The sequence below is a fragment of the Oncorhynchus kisutch genome, linkage group LG3 (genome assembly GCF_002021735.2).
Source record: "Oncorhynchus kisutch isolate 150728-3 linkage group LG3, Okis_V2, whole genome shotgun sequence".
NCBI classification, from domain to species: domain Eukaryota; kingdom Metazoa; phylum Chordata; class Actinopteri; order Salmoniformes; family Salmonidae; genus Oncorhynchus; species Oncorhynchus kisutch.
In genome coordinates this window covers 24,573,046-24,591,430 of record NC_034176.2, presented here as the reverse complement: position 1 = coordinate 24,591,430, position 18,385 = coordinate 24,573,046, and the positions used below count along the sequence as shown (strand labels likewise).

General features: G+C 44.3%; 1 protein-coding gene across 2 annotated transcripts; it reads right to left on the bottom strand.

The window, feature by feature from the left end:
- Window positions 1–10,372: 10,372 nt before the first annotated feature.
- Window positions 10,373–15,960, bottom strand: LOC116369552 (uncharacterized). Of its 2 annotated transcripts, XR_004208634.1 has the most exons (4): window positions 15,892–15,960; window positions 15,213–15,681; window positions 14,807–15,105; window positions 10,798–10,827 (listed from the first exon to the last, which is right to left on the bottom strand). XR_004208634.1 is itself a non-coding variant. In XM_031819519.1 (3 exons), the coding sequence occupies exons 1-3, from the start codon at window positions 13,975–13,977 to the stop codon at window positions 10,492–10,494; spliced, it is 3,165 nt and encodes a 1,054-aa protein (XP_031675379.1). In that variant the 5' UTR covers window positions 13,978–14,163; the 3' UTR covers window positions 10,373–10,491. The 2 variants fall into 2 exon arrangements, 1 of the variants encoding a protein (XP_031675379.1); XM_031819519.1 differs by lacking the exons at window positions 14,807–15,105; window positions 15,213–15,681; window positions 15,892–15,960 and adding exons at window positions 10,373–10,610; window positions 11,014–14,163 and having other exon boundaries at window positions 10,746–10,827.
- Window positions 15,961–18,385: the final 2,425 nt, after the last annotated feature.

Genomic DNA, 18,385 nt, shown 5'->3' with positions numbered 1-18,385 from the left:
GTCATGCCGTATGGGTTGCAGCCGTGCGTAATTAGCCGACTCCCACCACGGTAAAGGAGGTGTAGTGATTTTTAGGGTTTGCCAACTACTACCGGAGGTTTATCCAGGGTTTTGGTCAGGTTGCTGCTCCCATTACCTCACTGCTAAAGGGGGGCCCGGTGTGCTTGCAGTGGTCAGCTGAGGCGAACAGGGCTTTTAGGCACCTGAAGGCTCTGTTTACCTCGGTTCCTGTGTTGGCTCATCCGGATCCATCTTTGCCGTTCATAGTGGAGGTGGACGCATCCGAAGCTGGGATCGGAGCAGTGCTCTCTCAGCGCTCGGGTACGCCACTGAAGCTCCGCACTGTGCCTTCTTTTCGAAGAACCTCAGCCTGGCGGAGCGAAACTTTGATGTGGGGGACCGGGAGCTGTTGGCTGTCGTCAGGGCCTTGAAGGCGTGGAGACATTGGCATGAGGGTGCTAAACATCATTTTCTCATCTGGACTGACCATCGCAAACTGGAGTACATCCAGGAGGCGAGGAGACTGAATCCTCGTCAGGCAAGGTGGGCCATGTTTTTCACCCGTTTTGTGTTTACCCTCTCTTACCGACCAGGCTCCCAGAACGTTAAGGCAGACGCACTGTCCCGGCTGTATGACACAGAGGAGCGGTCCATGGATCCCAGTCCCATACTTCCAGCCTCTTGTTTGGTGGCGCCAAACAATGAACATACACCTGTAGAATGGTCGTTAAGACACTAACAGCTTACAGATGGTAGGCAATTCAGGTCACAGTTATGAAAACTTAGGACACTAAAGAGGCCTTTCTACTGACTCTGAAAATCACAGAAAGAAAGATGCCCAGGGTCCCTGCTCATCTGCGTGGCATGCTGCAAGGAGGCATGAGGACTGCAGATGTGGCCAGGGCAATGAATTTCAACGTTCGTAGTGTGAGACGCCGAAGACAGCGCTACAGGGAGACAAGACGGACAGCTGATGGTCCTCGCAGTGGCAGACCATGTGTAACAACATCTGCACAGACCACGTGTAACAACACCCGCATCGGTACATGCGAACACCACACCTGCGGGACAGGTACAGGATGGCAACAACAACTGCCCGAGTTACACCAGGAAAGCACAATCCCTCCATCAGTGCTCAGACTGATCAGACTGAATAATAGGCTGAGAGAGGCTGGACTGGGGGCTTGTAGGCCTGTTGTAAGGCAGGTTCTCACTAGACATCACCGGCAACAACGTCGCCTCTGGGCACAAACCCACCGTCGCTGGATCAGACAGGACTGGCAAAAAGTGTTCTTCACTGACGAGTCGCGGTTTGGTCTCACCAGGGGTGATGGTCGGATTTGCGTTTATCGTCGAAAGAATGAGCGTTACAGAGGCCTGTACTCTGCAGCGGGATCGATTTGGAGTTGGAGGTTCCGTCATGGGCTGGGGCGGTGTGTCACAGCATCATCGGACTGAGCTTGTTGTCATTGAAGGCAATCTCAATGCTGTGCGTTACAGGGAAGACATCTTCCTCCCTCATGTGGTACCCTTCCTGCAGGCTCATCCTGACATGACCCTGCAGCATGACAATGCCACCACGCACAGAACGAGCAGTATGGCTGATTTCCTACAAGACAGGGATGTCAGTGTTCTGCCATGGCCAGCGAAGAGCCCGGATCTCAATCCCATTGAGCATGTCTAGGACCTGTTGGATCGGATGGAGAGGACAGGGCCATTCCCCCCTAGAAATGTCTGGGGTCTTGCAGGTGCCTTGGTGGAAGAGTGGGGTAACATCTCACAGGAAAAACTGGCAAATCTGGTGCAGTCCATGAGGAGGAGATGCACTGCAGTACTTAATGCTGCTGATGGCCACACCAGATACTGACTGTTACTTTTGATTTTGCCCTTCCCCTTTCGTTCAGGGACATATTATTAAATCGTCACATATCTGTGGAACTTGTTCAGTTTGTCTCAGTTTTTGAATCTTATGTTCGTACAAATATTTACACGTGTTACGTTTGCTGAAAATAATTGCAGTTGACAGTGAGAGGACATACATACATACATACATACATACATACATACATACATACATACATACATACATACATACATACATACATACATACACACACACACACACATACATACATACATACATACATACATACATACATACATACATACATACATACATACATACATACATACATACACACACACACACACATACATACATACATACACACACACACATACATACATTTATACATACATACATATATACACACACACACACATACTTACATGTATGTGGGACGGCAGGTAGCCTCGTGGTTAGAGCATTGGGCCAGTAACCGAGAGGTTGCCAGATCAAATCCCCGAGCTGACAAGGTAAAAATCTGTCCTTCTGCCCTTGAACAAGGCAATTAACCCACTGTTCCTATGGCCGCTGTTGTAAATAAGAATTAGTTCTTAACTGACTTGCCTAAAGTAAAAAATGTAAAAAACAATCATACACTCTAACAATAATGCTACAGAAGTGACACCCGGACAGGGACGGTGCCAACAGATTACAACCACGAGTGATCAACTTATACTTTATAACATGTTGTCTTCTGTCTGATTTAATGTGACCCTCTTCCTGTCTCGTAACAGATCCAGCCCCAGACGGTGGCCCTGACCCAGACTACATCCTCAGCCCAGCCCCAGGTCCAGATGATTCCAGCAGGCACAGCCACAGCCCAGGTGGTTCAGCAGAAGCTCCTCCAGCAGCAGGTGGTGACTGCAGCTGCCTCGCCTCAGATACAGACCCCCCCCTCCTCACAGCCCGGCCCAACAGGCCCCAGTTTCCGCTGCAGCAGAGTCCCCAGTACAGCAGCAGCCAGCCAAGGGCCAGGCTCACGGAGGGGCCATGAGGGGCAAGACCCAGGCCAAGCCCAGCGGGGGCAGCAGCTAGGTGCCCACAGGACTAGTTAGTGCTCCCCTTTCAGCTAGGCTAAGGAGAACATCTCATCAGTGTAAATGCATTCAGTGACTGAGGAGCAGCATTATGAAGAGATCCAGCGTTATGAAGGAGTGGTGGAGTCCAGTCTGAGGTGGCTGTGTTGAATCTAACCTGGTTTAAGGAACTGCTCCATGTAAAGGAATGACCTGTCTTTTAAGAGTGTCATCATCTATCTTCAACACAGTACTGTAACTGTCGGCTGTTTCCTTAGCGACTGTTTCAGAAGGTCTCCCCTGGAGGAAACCTGGACCAACATCCAGGGGGAGGTTTAAGATCAGAAAAGCAGAAAAACAATATTCATGGCTTTTTAAAAATTAATTAATATATTAATGTTACTACATAGATATACTGTGGCTATGGGCTGGTGCATTTGGGGAATGTCCATTTGAATAATGTTTTGTGTATTCATACATTGTCCCTGTCTGCCTTGATGATATTATTCTCATGCTTACCATTTATGTCTGTAATTTCATAGTTGGTAGATATAGAAAACACCCTTCTTGTTAAAAAAAAGGTATCTTGATAAAGTAATGCATATTAAATGAGACTACATCTCAGTAGTACAGATGCATTGCATTGCCTACCAGAACGATAAAGGTGGGAGGACTTCCGTCCTCATGTTAATTGTCATTGTGAAAGTTATTCACAGACATCAAAGCCCTGAGTCATTAGTGAATGCATTTTTACCTGTAGAAACACATTCACATAACCCTTTTGTAACGGGATTCTTCCTGGGAAGGAGAGGCGGACCAAAATGCAACGTGGTTGAAGTTCATGTTTTTTAATAAGAAAACTCAACATGAACATAATACAAAACAATAAACGTGGGGGAAAAAAACAGCCCTATCTGGTGCAACAAACACAAAGACAGGAAACAATCACCCACAAAACCCAACACCAAACAGGCTACCTAAATATGGTTCCCAATCAGAGACAATGACTAACACCTGCCTCTGATTGAGAACCATATCAGGCCAAACATAGAAATAGACAAACTAGACACTCAGATCACACCCTGACCAAACAAAACATAGAAACATACAAAGCAAACTATGGTCAGGGTGGGACACCTTTTCAATGTATCAATTTAACATTGACAGAAGTGTCCCAAAGTTATCTCCTTAATTGTTTGCATAAGAGGGAACTTGACTCTTAAATGTAACATTTAGTTGTTTTTTTGTAACCTTCAGATATTTTATGGATAATAATGCATTTTCCTTCAGTCGATTATGTTTATGTAACAAATACACTGTAAACATGTACTTTAGTATATTGTGTTCTCATAAATATGTCATTTTTTAAATTGATGTTGAAGAAAAAAAACTGTAAATAACAATGAAAAAGGAAAACATTTGTACTTGTAAAGTAGTTGTGTTTTCATTGGATTTTTTCAGCCTAATTGTAATAAAGTGTTTTGTTTTTATACACAATATCTGGTCTGACCTAAGTAGTGATAATCATATCTTTACGTTGTAAGTTTGAGCTATGTAGTCTGAAGAAAGCTTATGATTGTGTCTCTGGCACCCTACGTTATCTCCCAAGAAAGGCAGTATTACCACTGCACTGGATAACCTAGCTATCTATAGTGGCAACCAGCTAATATTTTCATGACATAAAGTGCATTCGGAAAGTATTCAGACCCCTTGACTTTTTCCACATTGTTACATTACAGCCTTATTCTAAATTTGATTAAATCGTCCCGTCCCCCCATCCCCCCCTCTACAGATAATAACCCATAATAAGAAAGCAAAAACAGGTTTTTGATTTAAAAAAATAATAAAACAATGTACTAAAAATAAAATACTGATATCACATTTACAAATATTCAGACCCTTTACTCAGTACTTTGTTGAAGCACCTTTGGCAGCGATTACAGCCTCGAGTCTTCTTGGGTATGACGCTACAAGCTTGGTACACCTGTATTGAGGGAGTTTCTCCCATTTTTCTCTGCAGATCCTCTCAGGTTCTGTCAGATTGGATGGGGAGCGTCGCTGCAGTTTTTTCAGGTCTCTCCAGAGATGTTCGATTGGGTTCAGGTCCGGGCTCTGGCTGGGCCATTCATGGACATTCAGAGACTTGTCCCGAATCCACTCCTGCATTGTCTTGGCTGTGTGCTTAGGGTCGTTGTCCTGTTGGAAGGTGAACCTCTGGAGCAGGTTTTCATCAAGGATCTCTGTACTTTGCTCCGTTCATCTTTCCCAGGATCCTGATTCAGGCCAAAGAGTTCAATCTCGGTATCATCAGATCAGAGAATATTGTTTCTCATACCCTTCCCCCAGGTCTGTGTTTCTTTCCAAATCATGTCCAATCAATTGAATTTACCACAGGACTCCAAACAAGTTGTAGAAACATCTCAAGGATTATCAATGGAAACAGGATGCACCTGAGCTCAATTTCGAGTCTCATAGCAAAGGGTCTCAATAATTATTTAAATAAGGTAATTCTGTTTTTATTCTTAATAAATTTGCCAAAATGTTCTACACTTTTCACTTTGTCATGAGGTGTTTTGTGTAGCTTAATGAGAGGAAAAAATAATTGTATCAATTTTAGAATAAGGCTGTAACGTAACAATGTGGAAAAAGTCAAGTGGTCTGAATACTTTCCGGATGCACCGGTTGACTTGGTGGCTGAGATCACGGGATAGAGCACCAATCCTACCCTGAGATATGAGCTCCTCCAGTCTAGCTATTGCATCTGTTAGATCAGGGTGAGATGTAACCTGCCCTTCTGCCTCTGGATATACCTTCTTCATGATGGTATCGGCTATGGCAAACATGCTTGTTCTGGCATCACACACCATTGTTTTTGGCTTAGTAGATTCGCTCATGTCAATGACTGAGCATCTTACAATGGGCTGAGCAGGACTCTCGGGTAACTCAGAAGGAATAGGAGTGCAAATTCCCACTCTGTCTTCTGTGATTTGGCAGTTGAGAATGACAACGAGGAAGACCGCAGTGAATCTTGATAGACCAATTCCTCGCCACATTCGCTGCTTATCTTCTCAATGTTCTCTAGCATAGTTCCACCCACTTTATCTATTTGTGAAAGCTGTCCTGCAGCCACCATTTGGTCAGATTTTGACAGTTCTTTCTGAATGGAAACCAGAATATGGCTGAGGGTCTTTTTGGTTTGAGCCTTCGTTGCTTTGGCTTGTCTTTGCAATGAGAAATAATTCTGCATCTTTGCCTTCACATTGTGGTAAATAGTCTTTGCAGTTATCCAGATTTTCTTCTCAGATACTTCCACACCAGTCTGGGGGCTTACAGCTGCAGCATTCATGGCTTCTGAGGGTTTCTCATCACTCAGTTGAAGCATAGAGTCTGCCTGCCATAGGGCAGTAGGAGACACTGTGAGCAGGAAAATGCTCTTCATATCATTTGCAATTGATCCAATAATTTCAATAGCAACTGAATCTGTACGCTTCGAGGAAATGGTGGATAATGCTGGCGACATCTGAGAATCTGTCTGGCTTGAACTGACTTCACTGGGGAAGAGACTGACAGATTTGATCAGTATTTTTCTGACTTTGTTGGTTGCCTTCTTCTGAAACACTTCACTCGAAAGCTGCTCAATGACTGAGGCTGGAGTAACACTAACTCCCTCCAATGATGAGGAACTGGACACAGGCATGTCTTCTAGGTAAGACATGATACCATCCAAAAAGTCACAGACTTCAAATGAGTTGTAAGAGGAATTCTCTACAACACTGGACATTGATTCCAAATCTGCCATCTCGGACCTATACACAGTCACAATCTGAGATAAGACCTCTTTGGTGCAGGGCTCCAGGTTTGGATCACAGAGAACCAGTAAAGGTTGGGAGTTCTCACTCTGGCATTTGCGGAGAGCACCACGTCCAGTTGTGTTGACTTCTTGCAGTATGGCCTCACTCTTACTGAGTAGAGGAGAGTTCTGACCATGAGTACAATCTGCTCTGGTCTCAAATGGTTTCTCTTCTACAGAGCCAGATGAATCATGTCCACTAGGAACAGCATTCTGCTATGGGTGATTCACTCCTACTTGCTGAAGATGAGTTCAGGGTTGAACCAGGCAGAACACTGGAGTCAGTGTGCTCCAGAAGTTGTTCCCTTTGGAATGCAGCTCCACCCGTTCTGTGAAAAAAGTATTTTATCTTTGCCTGGAGCCTGTTTCAGAGTCTACGAGATGTGTGAAAGGGTTTCTGCTTTGGCATACAGTGTCCCGCTTGCGGATCTCTCTGGGTGCTTGTTGGCTTATCTAATTCAGCTTGCTTCACAATGCCTTTGACATCTTCATCAAAGCTATCAATTATATTTGGCGCCTCCGAATCCATATTTGTCTGTATGAGCCCAGTGGCCACGGAATGATGTCAAGGTTTTTCACCAATGCCAGCTCCTTTGGGAAAGAAGAGTCTTCATCGTCCAGTTGCTCCACTGCAAGGTCACTGCCAACATTTTAACTTTCACAGCCACTTCTTTTTTATTTTTAACCTTTATTTAACTAGGCAATTCAGTTAAGAACAAATTCTTATTTTCAATGACAGCCTAGGAACAGTGGGTTAACTGCCCGTTCAGGGGCAGAACGACAGTTTTGTACCTTGTCAGCTCAGGGGTTTGAACTTGCAACCTTCCGGTTACTAGTCCAACGCTTTAACCACTAGGCTACCCTGCTGCCCCCTCTTGAAGCAGCTTAACCGAGTCTGCATCTTCTCCTTTCATTGGAATGTAGGAATCAACATCTAACTGGTCCTCTGGAGCAGTGTGATCATAGAAAAACTTCTGGACCATGTTAATCATGTTCGCCGGCCTGAGTACCAGAGGCAATGGGGGACGACCGCCCTGAAATGGTTCTACTGCTGGTCAAAGAGAGGGCCAAGTTGAGCTGTTCAAGCACCTTCTTGATAAGACCAACGGTCAGCTCAGGTGGGCAAGAGGCCAAAATCTCATGGTCAGAGACTTGATCCTGGACACTGCTGATGATACTGTCCTCTGGCATTCCCAGGTGGACTTTCAGTGAGGTCTGGGAGCTTTAAAATGAACAAGCAAAGCATGTTAATTGCTGTCTGAAGTTGGAAAATAGATATCTTACTGCTAACAAATCTAACAAGCATTATAATTGAGTATTCTAAATGTAATTTATATGTGTGCATTAGATATTGCAAAACACACCTGTTAGAAAGCTGGAAAATATTTAAATGGAGAAATTATTGTTCATCAGTTTGAGGGTTAGGATTAACTGCACAGACACACACACATTATGGGGAACATACAGTACCTCTTGGAAGAGGGTGTGCTAGACCTTGGTCGTAGAGCCCTGCCGCCACAGTTACACATCTCCTTCGCCAAATATTTAACTTCCTGGATGAGCTCCAGTCTTTTCTGCTCAAAGGCAGTGAAGGATCTTGCACTGCCGCCCCTCTTGAGTGAGTCAGCGTTGTCATAAAAGCCTGTCACCCCTAGAATGCGGGCCAGGGCCGGCAGCAGGATCTGCAGGGTGGCCTGTGCAATGAAGTTGACAATGGTCTTGCACAATTTTGCAAGCTGTTCCTTTGTCATCTGCATTGCACAAACAAAACAGAACACAGCAGGTTTGGCAATGAAACTCTGATGTAAAGTATTCTAGATTGAACAGAATGCATTTGATCAACATCGTTTTCCTTATCTGTGACTGAATTCAAAGTTGGATGAAGTATGACAGATTAATGAACGTAATAGCAGAATAGAACTATAGTTAAACTCGTCTAATCGTATCTGTTGAAAACCGGTCAGTGAACCGTCCTCAAACACAATGAACTGATGTCAATATGGACATTAACCTTCACGTAAAGATATCAAATACATGACGTCAGATATGCCTAGAGGCATTGTTGACTTGATCAGAATACATATCATAGTGTCACGGTACGTGCTGTTGACAGCCTACGCCGAAATCAAACAGGAACATGGATTTTGTGAAATCTGTTGTGAATGTATAGGAAAGTTTTTACAATTGTATAACTGCCTACATTTTACTGGACCCCATGAAGAGTAGCTGCTGCAGCTAAAGGGGATCCACAATAAATACAAATACAAACCCAATGCACCATGATAACACATGCATCAACTTGTTTTGACATATCACATGGGATATGACAGTTCCTGATTCTGAGATACTGTAAATCAACAGACCTTGAGAGGAGATAAAACATAATCTGTTGATTTATTTCACAGGTTTCTGGTGGTTTCTAAGTATTCTACATGTGTTGGGGAAGGAGGGTGGGATCTCTCCAGAGCATCTAATTACATCAATCATGTCTTGCCATGCATGTGATATGAGATAATGTTATGCACCACGTAAATATACATTGCCTAAGGCTGCAGTGCTATACTCCATGGAGACAGTGCACAATGTTCATTTTACACGATGGATAGATGCTACTCCATTTCATACAATCAATCATCAATCAATCAGTACAATGTATTTATAAAGCCCTTTTTACATCAGCAGATGTCACAAAATGCTTATTCCGACACCCAGCTTAAAAACTCAAATAGCATGCAATGCAGATTTAGAAGCACGGTGGCTAGGAAAAACTCTCTAGAAAAACAGGAACCTAGGAAGAAACCTAGAGAGGAACCAGACTCTGAGGGGTAGCTAGTCCTCTTCTGGCTGTGCCGGTGGAGATTATCAGCGTACATGGCCAATAAGGCCAGATCGTTCTTCAAGTACTGTAGTTCAAACATTCTTCATAGATGACCAGCAGAGTCAACAAAATAATGTGGTTACAGAGGGTGCAACAGGTCAGCACCTCCGGAGTAATTGTCAGTTGGCTTTTCATAGCCGAACATTCAGAGGTCGAGACAACAGGTGTGGTAGAGAGAGGGAGAGGGAGAGAGAGGGGGAGAGGGAGAGAGAGAGCGAAGATCGAAACAGTAGGTCCATGACAAGGTATCATGTCTGGAGAACACACATGCCTCTTCATGTGATACATGATGTTTGGCTGTGCTAAGTGTTATCTTATGGGTTTGGTGATTGTTCTGTGTGAAGCCGTATTCTGCATTGCATCATGGAATGTGATGTGAAATCCCTGGGCCTATGGCTGTTGAAGCTACTCCACTGCACTGCTGCTCCACTGCACTGCCCTTCTCCCCCGATTGCTCAGTTTGGCCTGGCGGCCAGCTCTAGGAAGAGTGGGTTAACTACCTTGTTCAGGAGCAGAACGTCATATTTTTTACATGGTTAGCTCAGGGATCTGACCTAGCAACCTTTCAGTTACTGGCCCAATGCTCTAACCACAAGGCTACCTGCTGCCCCAAGTCCTGCCGACTCACAAACTGCACAATAAATGTGTAACCAAGGGGGAACTAGTGCATTTCTCTGAGAAAAGCTGCTTCAGTTTTACCAATCTTCCAAAACACTTGAAAATCTTGTAAAATAATTTGCATTTATTCGATCAAATAGACTTTGAAAGGGTAGACATGCAGAAATTCCTCTTGTCAAAAGTCTTGCTGTTACAAAAGTAGTTCTTCATGCAGCGTAACAGGTTACAGGTTCTTCTTGGTGAAGCGCCTGAATGGCTTCATCATTGCTGAAAAGACCCTGACAATCAAGGATCGTTTTTTGACAAGCTGAGATATGGAGGGAGAAACCTCTCCAACTGGAGCTAGAAACAGAGAGAGAGATGCAGTATAGTAACATTGAAAAATAACAGTGCTATGAGTTTGGTAGGCATACCTATGTTTCTAGCACACACCTAAACCAAACTACAAGCTATAGCAGAGCTCTAAAACATCCTTACCTATGCAATGTGCATCAGTAGAGGGAATCTCAGTCTGTTCCTGGACTGAAAGGCAGTCCTTTTTGTTTCCTCTCTTGGAACGCTAACAGAAGAAAGGTAAAGAAAATGGTACAGAGAATAAATAAATAAATGGAACACTTCTGAATCCAAGGCAACAATTTAGTGATGAATAAAACATGTTTATTTCATGTATTTGTCTCATCATAGCCACATCAATAACATCAGCACCTAACTGGAACAAAAAGCAAATGCTAACTCCCTGCTATACCTTGAAGTTGATCCTGAGTTTGGTCATTGAAAAGCAAAGGAAGCTCCTTCTTGCTTTCTGCTCAGCCCCCCTCTCTGTCTCAGCCTGGTCTGATGGGTTTGTTGCAGCAGAAGCTGGTCTTGACGCCTCCTTGCATCCCTGTACCAGCTGCTGGGTCAAGGACTTTACCAGGACTCTGTCAAATGCAGGGTCCTGGGAGGAAATAGCTGCTTGCAGGGTGTTATAAGAGCCAAACTCCTCCATGAGGTTTTTATGTACACCTCTGAACACCCTTTGGATGTTCAGGTTCTGGGAATATGCCTGTGTCCTGGAGAATCTGGATGCAGCACAGAACTCAGACAGGACTTGTCTGATGAGTTGCTGACATGTTTCTGTCAGATCTGCTGCCTGTTGGGAGGGTCCATCTAGGGCTGAGGGTCTGATCTCCGATAGCAACCTTATCACCAGTATGGTGACAAAACAGATGCCATCATCTTTGCTGGAGTCCATCAAGTACTGCAGTGGGAATGCAGTGGCACTGCTGATGTCCGGGGTGATTAAGAGCTCCCTCAGATGGACAGAGCTGCTGGGGATGCACACCTCCTTCTCTTCAATGTCATTCCCATTTCCCTTTGGTACCAAAGAGGTTCCTTTGCTGGTGAAAGACGGAGTGGAGGATCGAAAAGAGGCTTTAGCACTCGGCGGTCGACTGCTGTCAGTCATTGGACTGTTACGATGCAGGGGTTCATCTGTGTGTGCCATCATCTTTGTCTTTAGGTCACTTGAAGAAATCTCTGGCATTTTAGAGACTCTGATGTCGATGCAGGAGCTCCTGACGATGGGGCAAGTCAGACCAAAAGGCACTTGGTCAGGGATGGGAGTGCCAGGGAGATTGATCTCTAACTCACACTCTGACCTAGGACCCTTTGAAGAGCTGGACAAGGAACTACGACCATTTAAAGAAGTGGACAAAGATGAACAGGTTCTAGGGATGTCTTGGCAGACGTGTTCACTGTCATCCTCACTTTTCTCAACCTCCTTCAGCATAGTTCCTAACATATCATTGATCTGAAGGAGCTCCCTGGAATCCTTCATTCGCCCTAAGTTTGAGATTTCACTCTGGATAGCAACCAGGATTTCCCCAAGGGTCTCTTTGGATGAAGCATTTTCTGTCCTTTCGGATCCGGATGGTTTCAGCCCTGTGAAGAAATCCTTAAGTGTGTTCTTCATACTGACGCAGATGGTCTTAGCTGTTGACCAAAGCTTCTCCTCTGATATTTTAACACTCAATTCAGTGTCATCCAGTTGGGAGCCCCCGTGGGAGCACTGCAAAACTCTCCCACTTCTTTCCAGTAGCACAGTGTCAGTGGACTCATTTTTCTGGAAAATAGTGGCCATTCCTTTGACAAAGGTTTCCACTAATCCAGAGGCTGTATTCTCAGAGGACATGGAGGACATGGATTCTGAAAGGACATGGATCTCCAATGGTGAGCTAGATGATAAGCCAGCCTGCAGACAATTCTGAAGACCAGTATGGCTGATCTGTGTGATAAAGGAATGACTGGATCTCATCAGCACTTTACTCACTGCTTCTTCTGCCTGAGTCTGGAAGTCATTGCTAGAGAGCTTCTTAATGCTCTGAATCAGACTAGTAGAGGATTCTGTGATTCTGACACTCTCTTCTGAGCTCAGTTGAGAATATTGAGTACTCACGCTCAAGTCTTCATTGGGTGAGGGTGACTGGGAAATAGTATAGTCATCGAGCTTTGATAGGACACCATCAACAAACCAACAAGCCTCTAGGGACTCATCAGATGAACTGACAACGGCCAAGGATTTACTCTCCACTTTTGATAACTCTGACTTGTAGATGGAAAAAACACTGCTAAGAACTTCTTGAGTACTGGTATCCAGATTGGAGCGACAGAGAGCTGGTATTGGTTGGCTCTCACTGGGAACTCTACTAAGTTCGGTGCTGGGTAACTGGACCTCAACAGTTGAAACAGTTGCCTTTTCCAGGGTGTCTGAAGACTCCTGAAGAGAAGCATCCTTAGCCACACCTTCTTCTCGAGTGGATAGAGTTAAAAGGTCCCTCAGCTTTGCTCGTATACGGCCGTAGAGTGTGCGGGCTAGAGAAAAAGTTATCATCTGTGAAGATCCTGTAGTGTGGTCATTTACAGGAACTGGCCAATCAACTGCTTCACATGTGCCTTCAAATGATGCTATCGTCTCCATGCCTCCCACAAATGCCTTAACAATCACTGTGGCAGTGGAGGTTACAGATGTCAGGGCTGTGCAGCTGGTATTCAGGGGAGCTTCAGTAAGGCTAGGAGCTGCACTAGAAGGCCTAGAGGAAGGAGCCATGCCAGAAGAGCTGCTGACTTTCCTTGTAAGGATGGTGTTCACCGCCTTCAGGGCTTTAGACTGAAAGTCGGGGCTAGAGAGGGTCTGAATCTTTCTGGCCACCACACTGGTAGAGGATCCAGTCTCTTTGAGAAAGTGAGTGGTCCCTTCTTTCCCAGGTGGACACTCAACATCAAGGTCACATTGAAGATTGGTCAGAAATTTAGACCCCAAGATTGTCATCTTCTTGGCCAGATCCAATAGGATGTTGAAGTCCTGTGCCATTTTGACCATTGTGCCGACAATGGCATCCAGCACATCATCGGTCACAGGGTCCATGAGGGGCTCGATAAACCCTACCCACTCTGGCTCAGACGTTTGGCTCTGTAGCTCGGCCAGGATCTGCACCGAGGCTACCCGAATGACCTCCTTGCCTGCTGCTATGTCCTGACTGTCCATAAGGGGGCAACACCCCGGGCTGGCCTGAATGGCCACTGAGAGGCCAGAGTTAAGCTGGTGTACCACCTCCCCCACGATAGCACAGCTCAACTCGGAGGAGCTGGGGTTGGAGTGACCCTCAACCAGGGATATCAGGAGGCTCTCTTCCGTTACCCCAAAAAGAGCCTTCAGAGGCTCCTCCATGAGTGTAGCCTCTCCAGTTGCAGGCAAGCTCTGCAATGAGGTCTGGGATCTTGAAGATAAACACACAATCACCACTTATGCCATGCAAATGTGACCAACTGTCACACCCTGACCATAGTTTGCTTTGTATGTTTCTATGTTTTGTTTGGTCAGGGTGTGATCTGAGTGGGCATTCTATGTTGTGTGTCTAGTTTGTCTGTTTCTGTGTTTGGCCTGATATGGTTCTCAATCAGAGGCAGGTGTTAGTCATGGTCTCTGATTGGGAACCATATTTAGGTAGCCTGTTTGGTGTTGGGGTTTGTGGGTGATTGTTCCTGTCTTTGTGTTTGTTACACCAGATAGGGCTGTTTTCGGTTTCACGGTTTTTGTATATTGTTCTATTTTCATCTTTATTAAAGATGTAATCAAAAATAACCACGCTGCGTTTTGGTCCGCCTCTCCTTCAACAGAAGAAACCCGTTACACCAACTGTATCTAATCTGGGTCATTAGTGAGCCTGAAAACCAAATTAGAGCAATGATGGATTACTTCTCATACCACCGTAGTTCTAGAAGCCTAAAGACAACTGACACGATTTTTTGCCAGATTTTTATGTTTGTATGACATCAGAATATGATTAATTCTGAAAGGCATGTACCTGATCTATTTATTCATAGATGACTTTATGGCTTACCCAGTTAAAAATGACTTTCACCTGGACCCACCCCCTCAGTGGCAACATTTCTGACCAGAACTTAAAACTACAAGGTGTGAATTACAAGTTAATAATTTATGATAAGTATGGGTCAGGTCTTGCAATTATTAAGTTGAAATATTGCTGTGAACATACCTCTTAGGCGAACAGCATGGTGATGAGGTCCTGCGGGTGGATTTTTGGCGGCACCCTGCACTGCCATTCCTCCTCCTCTCCTTAGTCCAGTAGTTCATCTCACTGATCAGCAGCCTTTTCTCTCTCTCATCCAGACTGCCTAAGGAATCCTCAGAGCACTGGGATTCTGGGGAGGTTGCCCCACTCCTCAGGTTCACCCCCATGATACGAGCTAGCGCTGGTAGGAGAATGCGGAGGGCTGTCTGGGTCACGACTTTAACAATCTTCAGACACAGCATGGAGAGCTGCTCGAATGTGAGCTATGGCCAACAAACAGAGGAATGTTTTTGTCAATCAAGTAATTCCATGACACCATTCCCTATATAGCACACAACTTTTGACCAGAACCTTATGTGGAGAGACTTACGTTATTTTTCATGCCATGCTGAATCACTCTCCATTGGCTAGAGAAAAGAAAAGAAAGGAAACATATTTTACCTGCACACTGATGTTGAGTTAGTGGAGTCACTAGATATCCATGTTAGGGGAAATAAACGTGTATTTAATGAAGCTATTAGCAAGTACATGAGACATTTTGTTCTTGATTTACAGGAAGAGTTAGGGGTGTGGTTACAGTGATGTTAGGTGTAGTGTTTGAAATCCCCTTTGTGGTTAGAAGGTGCACTATGACTATAAATTCAGAGTTGTTGTATGTGAGGTTGGAAAAAGACATGGGACTTGCTCATCAGTTAGATTCCTCAGGAAGGAGAGGAGGATTGGGGCACAGCATGTCTCAATCTTGAGAGAAGGCATTAGAGTCCTCTGAGCCTCCTTCTCCAGCTGCTCAATGATAGATCCCCTTTCCCGGAAACCACACCCGGGTGTCTGAGAAGACTCTGGGAAACCGCAAAGAGAAATCTAAAGTTGAATCTGAACTTGATCCCTAATTTCCTTCACCTTTAGTGATTTGATTGCACTGGACAGGTAAAAGCACATCTCTCTGCGGGCCTCCACTATATTGCTTTCACCTATATAGATACTATCTTCTCAGATTAGTGCTGATGAATTTGAACACAACCTGCACCCAACATGAAGTAATCTCGAACCTGCACCAATGCTGCAGTCCTCCTCCACGGAAGTCTTCTTGGCACAGCCACTGGATTTACGTTTAGCCTACATGACAACAGATTATAGGTCTCATAGCAGATCTAAGGTCAGTGTAGCGTCTCCTCCTAATGCTTTAAGGCTAGGATTTAGTGATAGTAAACTAATCTTAGATCTGTGCCTAAGTAGGCAGAGCATGTGTAAAGGACAGCATATTTCTTACCTTGCCTCCTGTCCTGTTCTTGTTGGTCTCATGTGTCTCTGTTTCATCCTTCATGTTCTCCACAACCTTATTTTGGTCATCTGGGGGATCCTCCCATTTCACGCTCTGGTGGATAAATGAGAGGCCAATATCAGTCCTAGGTTGTGACTTTATGAAACAACTTATTCGCTCCTATTTTAAACAAAACGGCAATAGTGGTCAGATTTCAGTCCATGGATCAAACCAGTGAGACCTATTGCTGTGTTAGTGACCTACTATATTGTTAGTAATTTCTCTTCTAAACTCAAAATAGGCTAAATGAACCATACCTTGCTGTCATCTGACATGATGTGTAACTTATTGTTGTAGGCTGTTTAGAGGAAATACTAATACCTCCTTTGAAAAAACGTCAGTGAACCATCGGCAAACAACTGAAGTGAATATGAACGTCCTTGAATTATGCCAAAGCATTGTTGAATACTCGATTCCGATTGGCTGAAGCCAGAGCATTCTCCAAAGATGTCATACACACATGATGTCACAATTAGGCCTAAGTCTAATGTCTATATGAATTGTCAATGTAATTGGAAAACAAATCAAAGCTTGTCAAAGTTCTGCCAAACGAAAATATGTCTAAGTGCACGTTTTTGCGTTTAATTTATGGTTTATCATGCATCGTCATTCATCACCATGCACAAAAACGTAACTCGCCGCCATTCATTAGCTATAATTCTGAGGTTGCAAAGCTGCAGAACTAGGACGTGCAATAAATTATAACCACTTGCAGAATAATGTTCAAGGGGGCTTGAACTATTTCAGCACTGTGGAGCTGTCCGCTGCATAGAGCTGACACGTTTCTTGGCGTCAGGGGACCGTGCCATGGTGCTGAAACGGAGCAGGGCTCAGTTCTATGGATAACTCATGCGGATTTTCCTGCTAGCCTATGTATAACGATACTATAATCACATTATTTTCATCCATCCGCCAACACAAATGCTATGTCAACGTTTCCCAAATAATAATGCAATGAAGCCAAGCCGAGATGTATGGTTCTTCATCCAGAGGACGAAGCACCACTGTATCATCTAAAACCTTCAGAGAGATCCCTTAAAACTGTAGTGTAAATTCTCCACGGCTGTTATGGTAGCTAGGTTAATTTAGCGAGACATGGACAAATCCAACACATAGAGTTTCTACTGAGTCCTGCTTAGAGGGGACTGACCGTCATGTTGCTAGTTGTAATGACGCTTTTAAAACAAGAATAGTTGTTTGTAATTGCTCTGGGAGCTAATTATTGCAGAGCCCAGCTACACATCCTGCTCGCTGGGCTCATTATGGACAGCCAATGAGCAGTTCGGGTGAAAAAGTCAGCCAGATCTGATCCTTATAACATACATGATACTAGGATACTGTAGCAACCTGCCGGCCTGCACATTCCTCCATGGCACGAATGCTACACGCGCAATATGGTATGCTAACATCCCACAACAATTCCCCAATTGGAATTACTTGCCTAAACTTCCAATCATACTTATTTTCTAATATCAACCATAGTTTCTGCACTTAAGGCAGACTTGCCATTAGAACAAGATGGAATTAGGACAACTGTAAAGCTCATTAAACGTATGCTAAAATGAACCTTACCTGGCTGTCGTCAGCCATTATGTGTAGCCCGTTAATTAAGGCTCTGCGCCTCTGATACTGCAGCTGTTCTGATAGGCTACTGTATGCATCCATAATAGCATACAGTATTTTTTATATCTCGAAAAACTTGTCCTTGTCTGTGTTGTTTTCACTCATGTTGAGTTTACTGAGGACAATATTGCAGCCACTGACGAATTAAGAACTACATACCACGTCATAGCAGGGAGTTAGCATTTGTTTTTTGTTCCAGTTAGGTGCTGATGTTATTGATGTGGCTATGATAAGACAAATACATGAAATAAATATGTTTTATTCATCACTAAATTGTTGCCTTGGATTCAGAAGTGTTCCATTTTCTTCTGTTAGCGTTCCAAGAGAGGAAACAAAAAGTACTGCCATTCAGTCCAGGAACAGACTGAGATTCCCTCTACTGATGCACATTGCATAGGTAAGGATGTTTTAGAGCTCTGCTATAGCTTGTAGTTTTGTTTAGGTGTGTGTTAGAAACATAGGTATGCCTACCAAACTCATAGCACTGTTATTTTTCAATGTTACTATACTGCATATCTCTCTCTCTCACACACTCTCTCGTGTTTCTCTATTTCTATACTGCATCTCTCTCTATCTGTTTCTAGCTCCAGTTGAAGAGG

Coding starts and splice junctions, on each gene's coding strand:
- LOC116369552 (XM_031819519.1), bottom strand. CDS start 13,977: ATGGAGGAGCCTCTGAAGGCTCTTTTTGGGGTAACGGAAGAGAGCCTC. Junction 10,828..11,013: donor AACTCAGGATCAACTTCAAG/GTATAGCAGGGA, acceptor TTCTTCTGTTAG/CGTTCCAAGAGAGGAAACAA. Junction 10,611..10,745: donor TACTGATGCACATTGCATAG/GTAAGGATGTTT, acceptor CTCTGTTTCTAG/CTCCAGTTGGAGAGGTTTCT.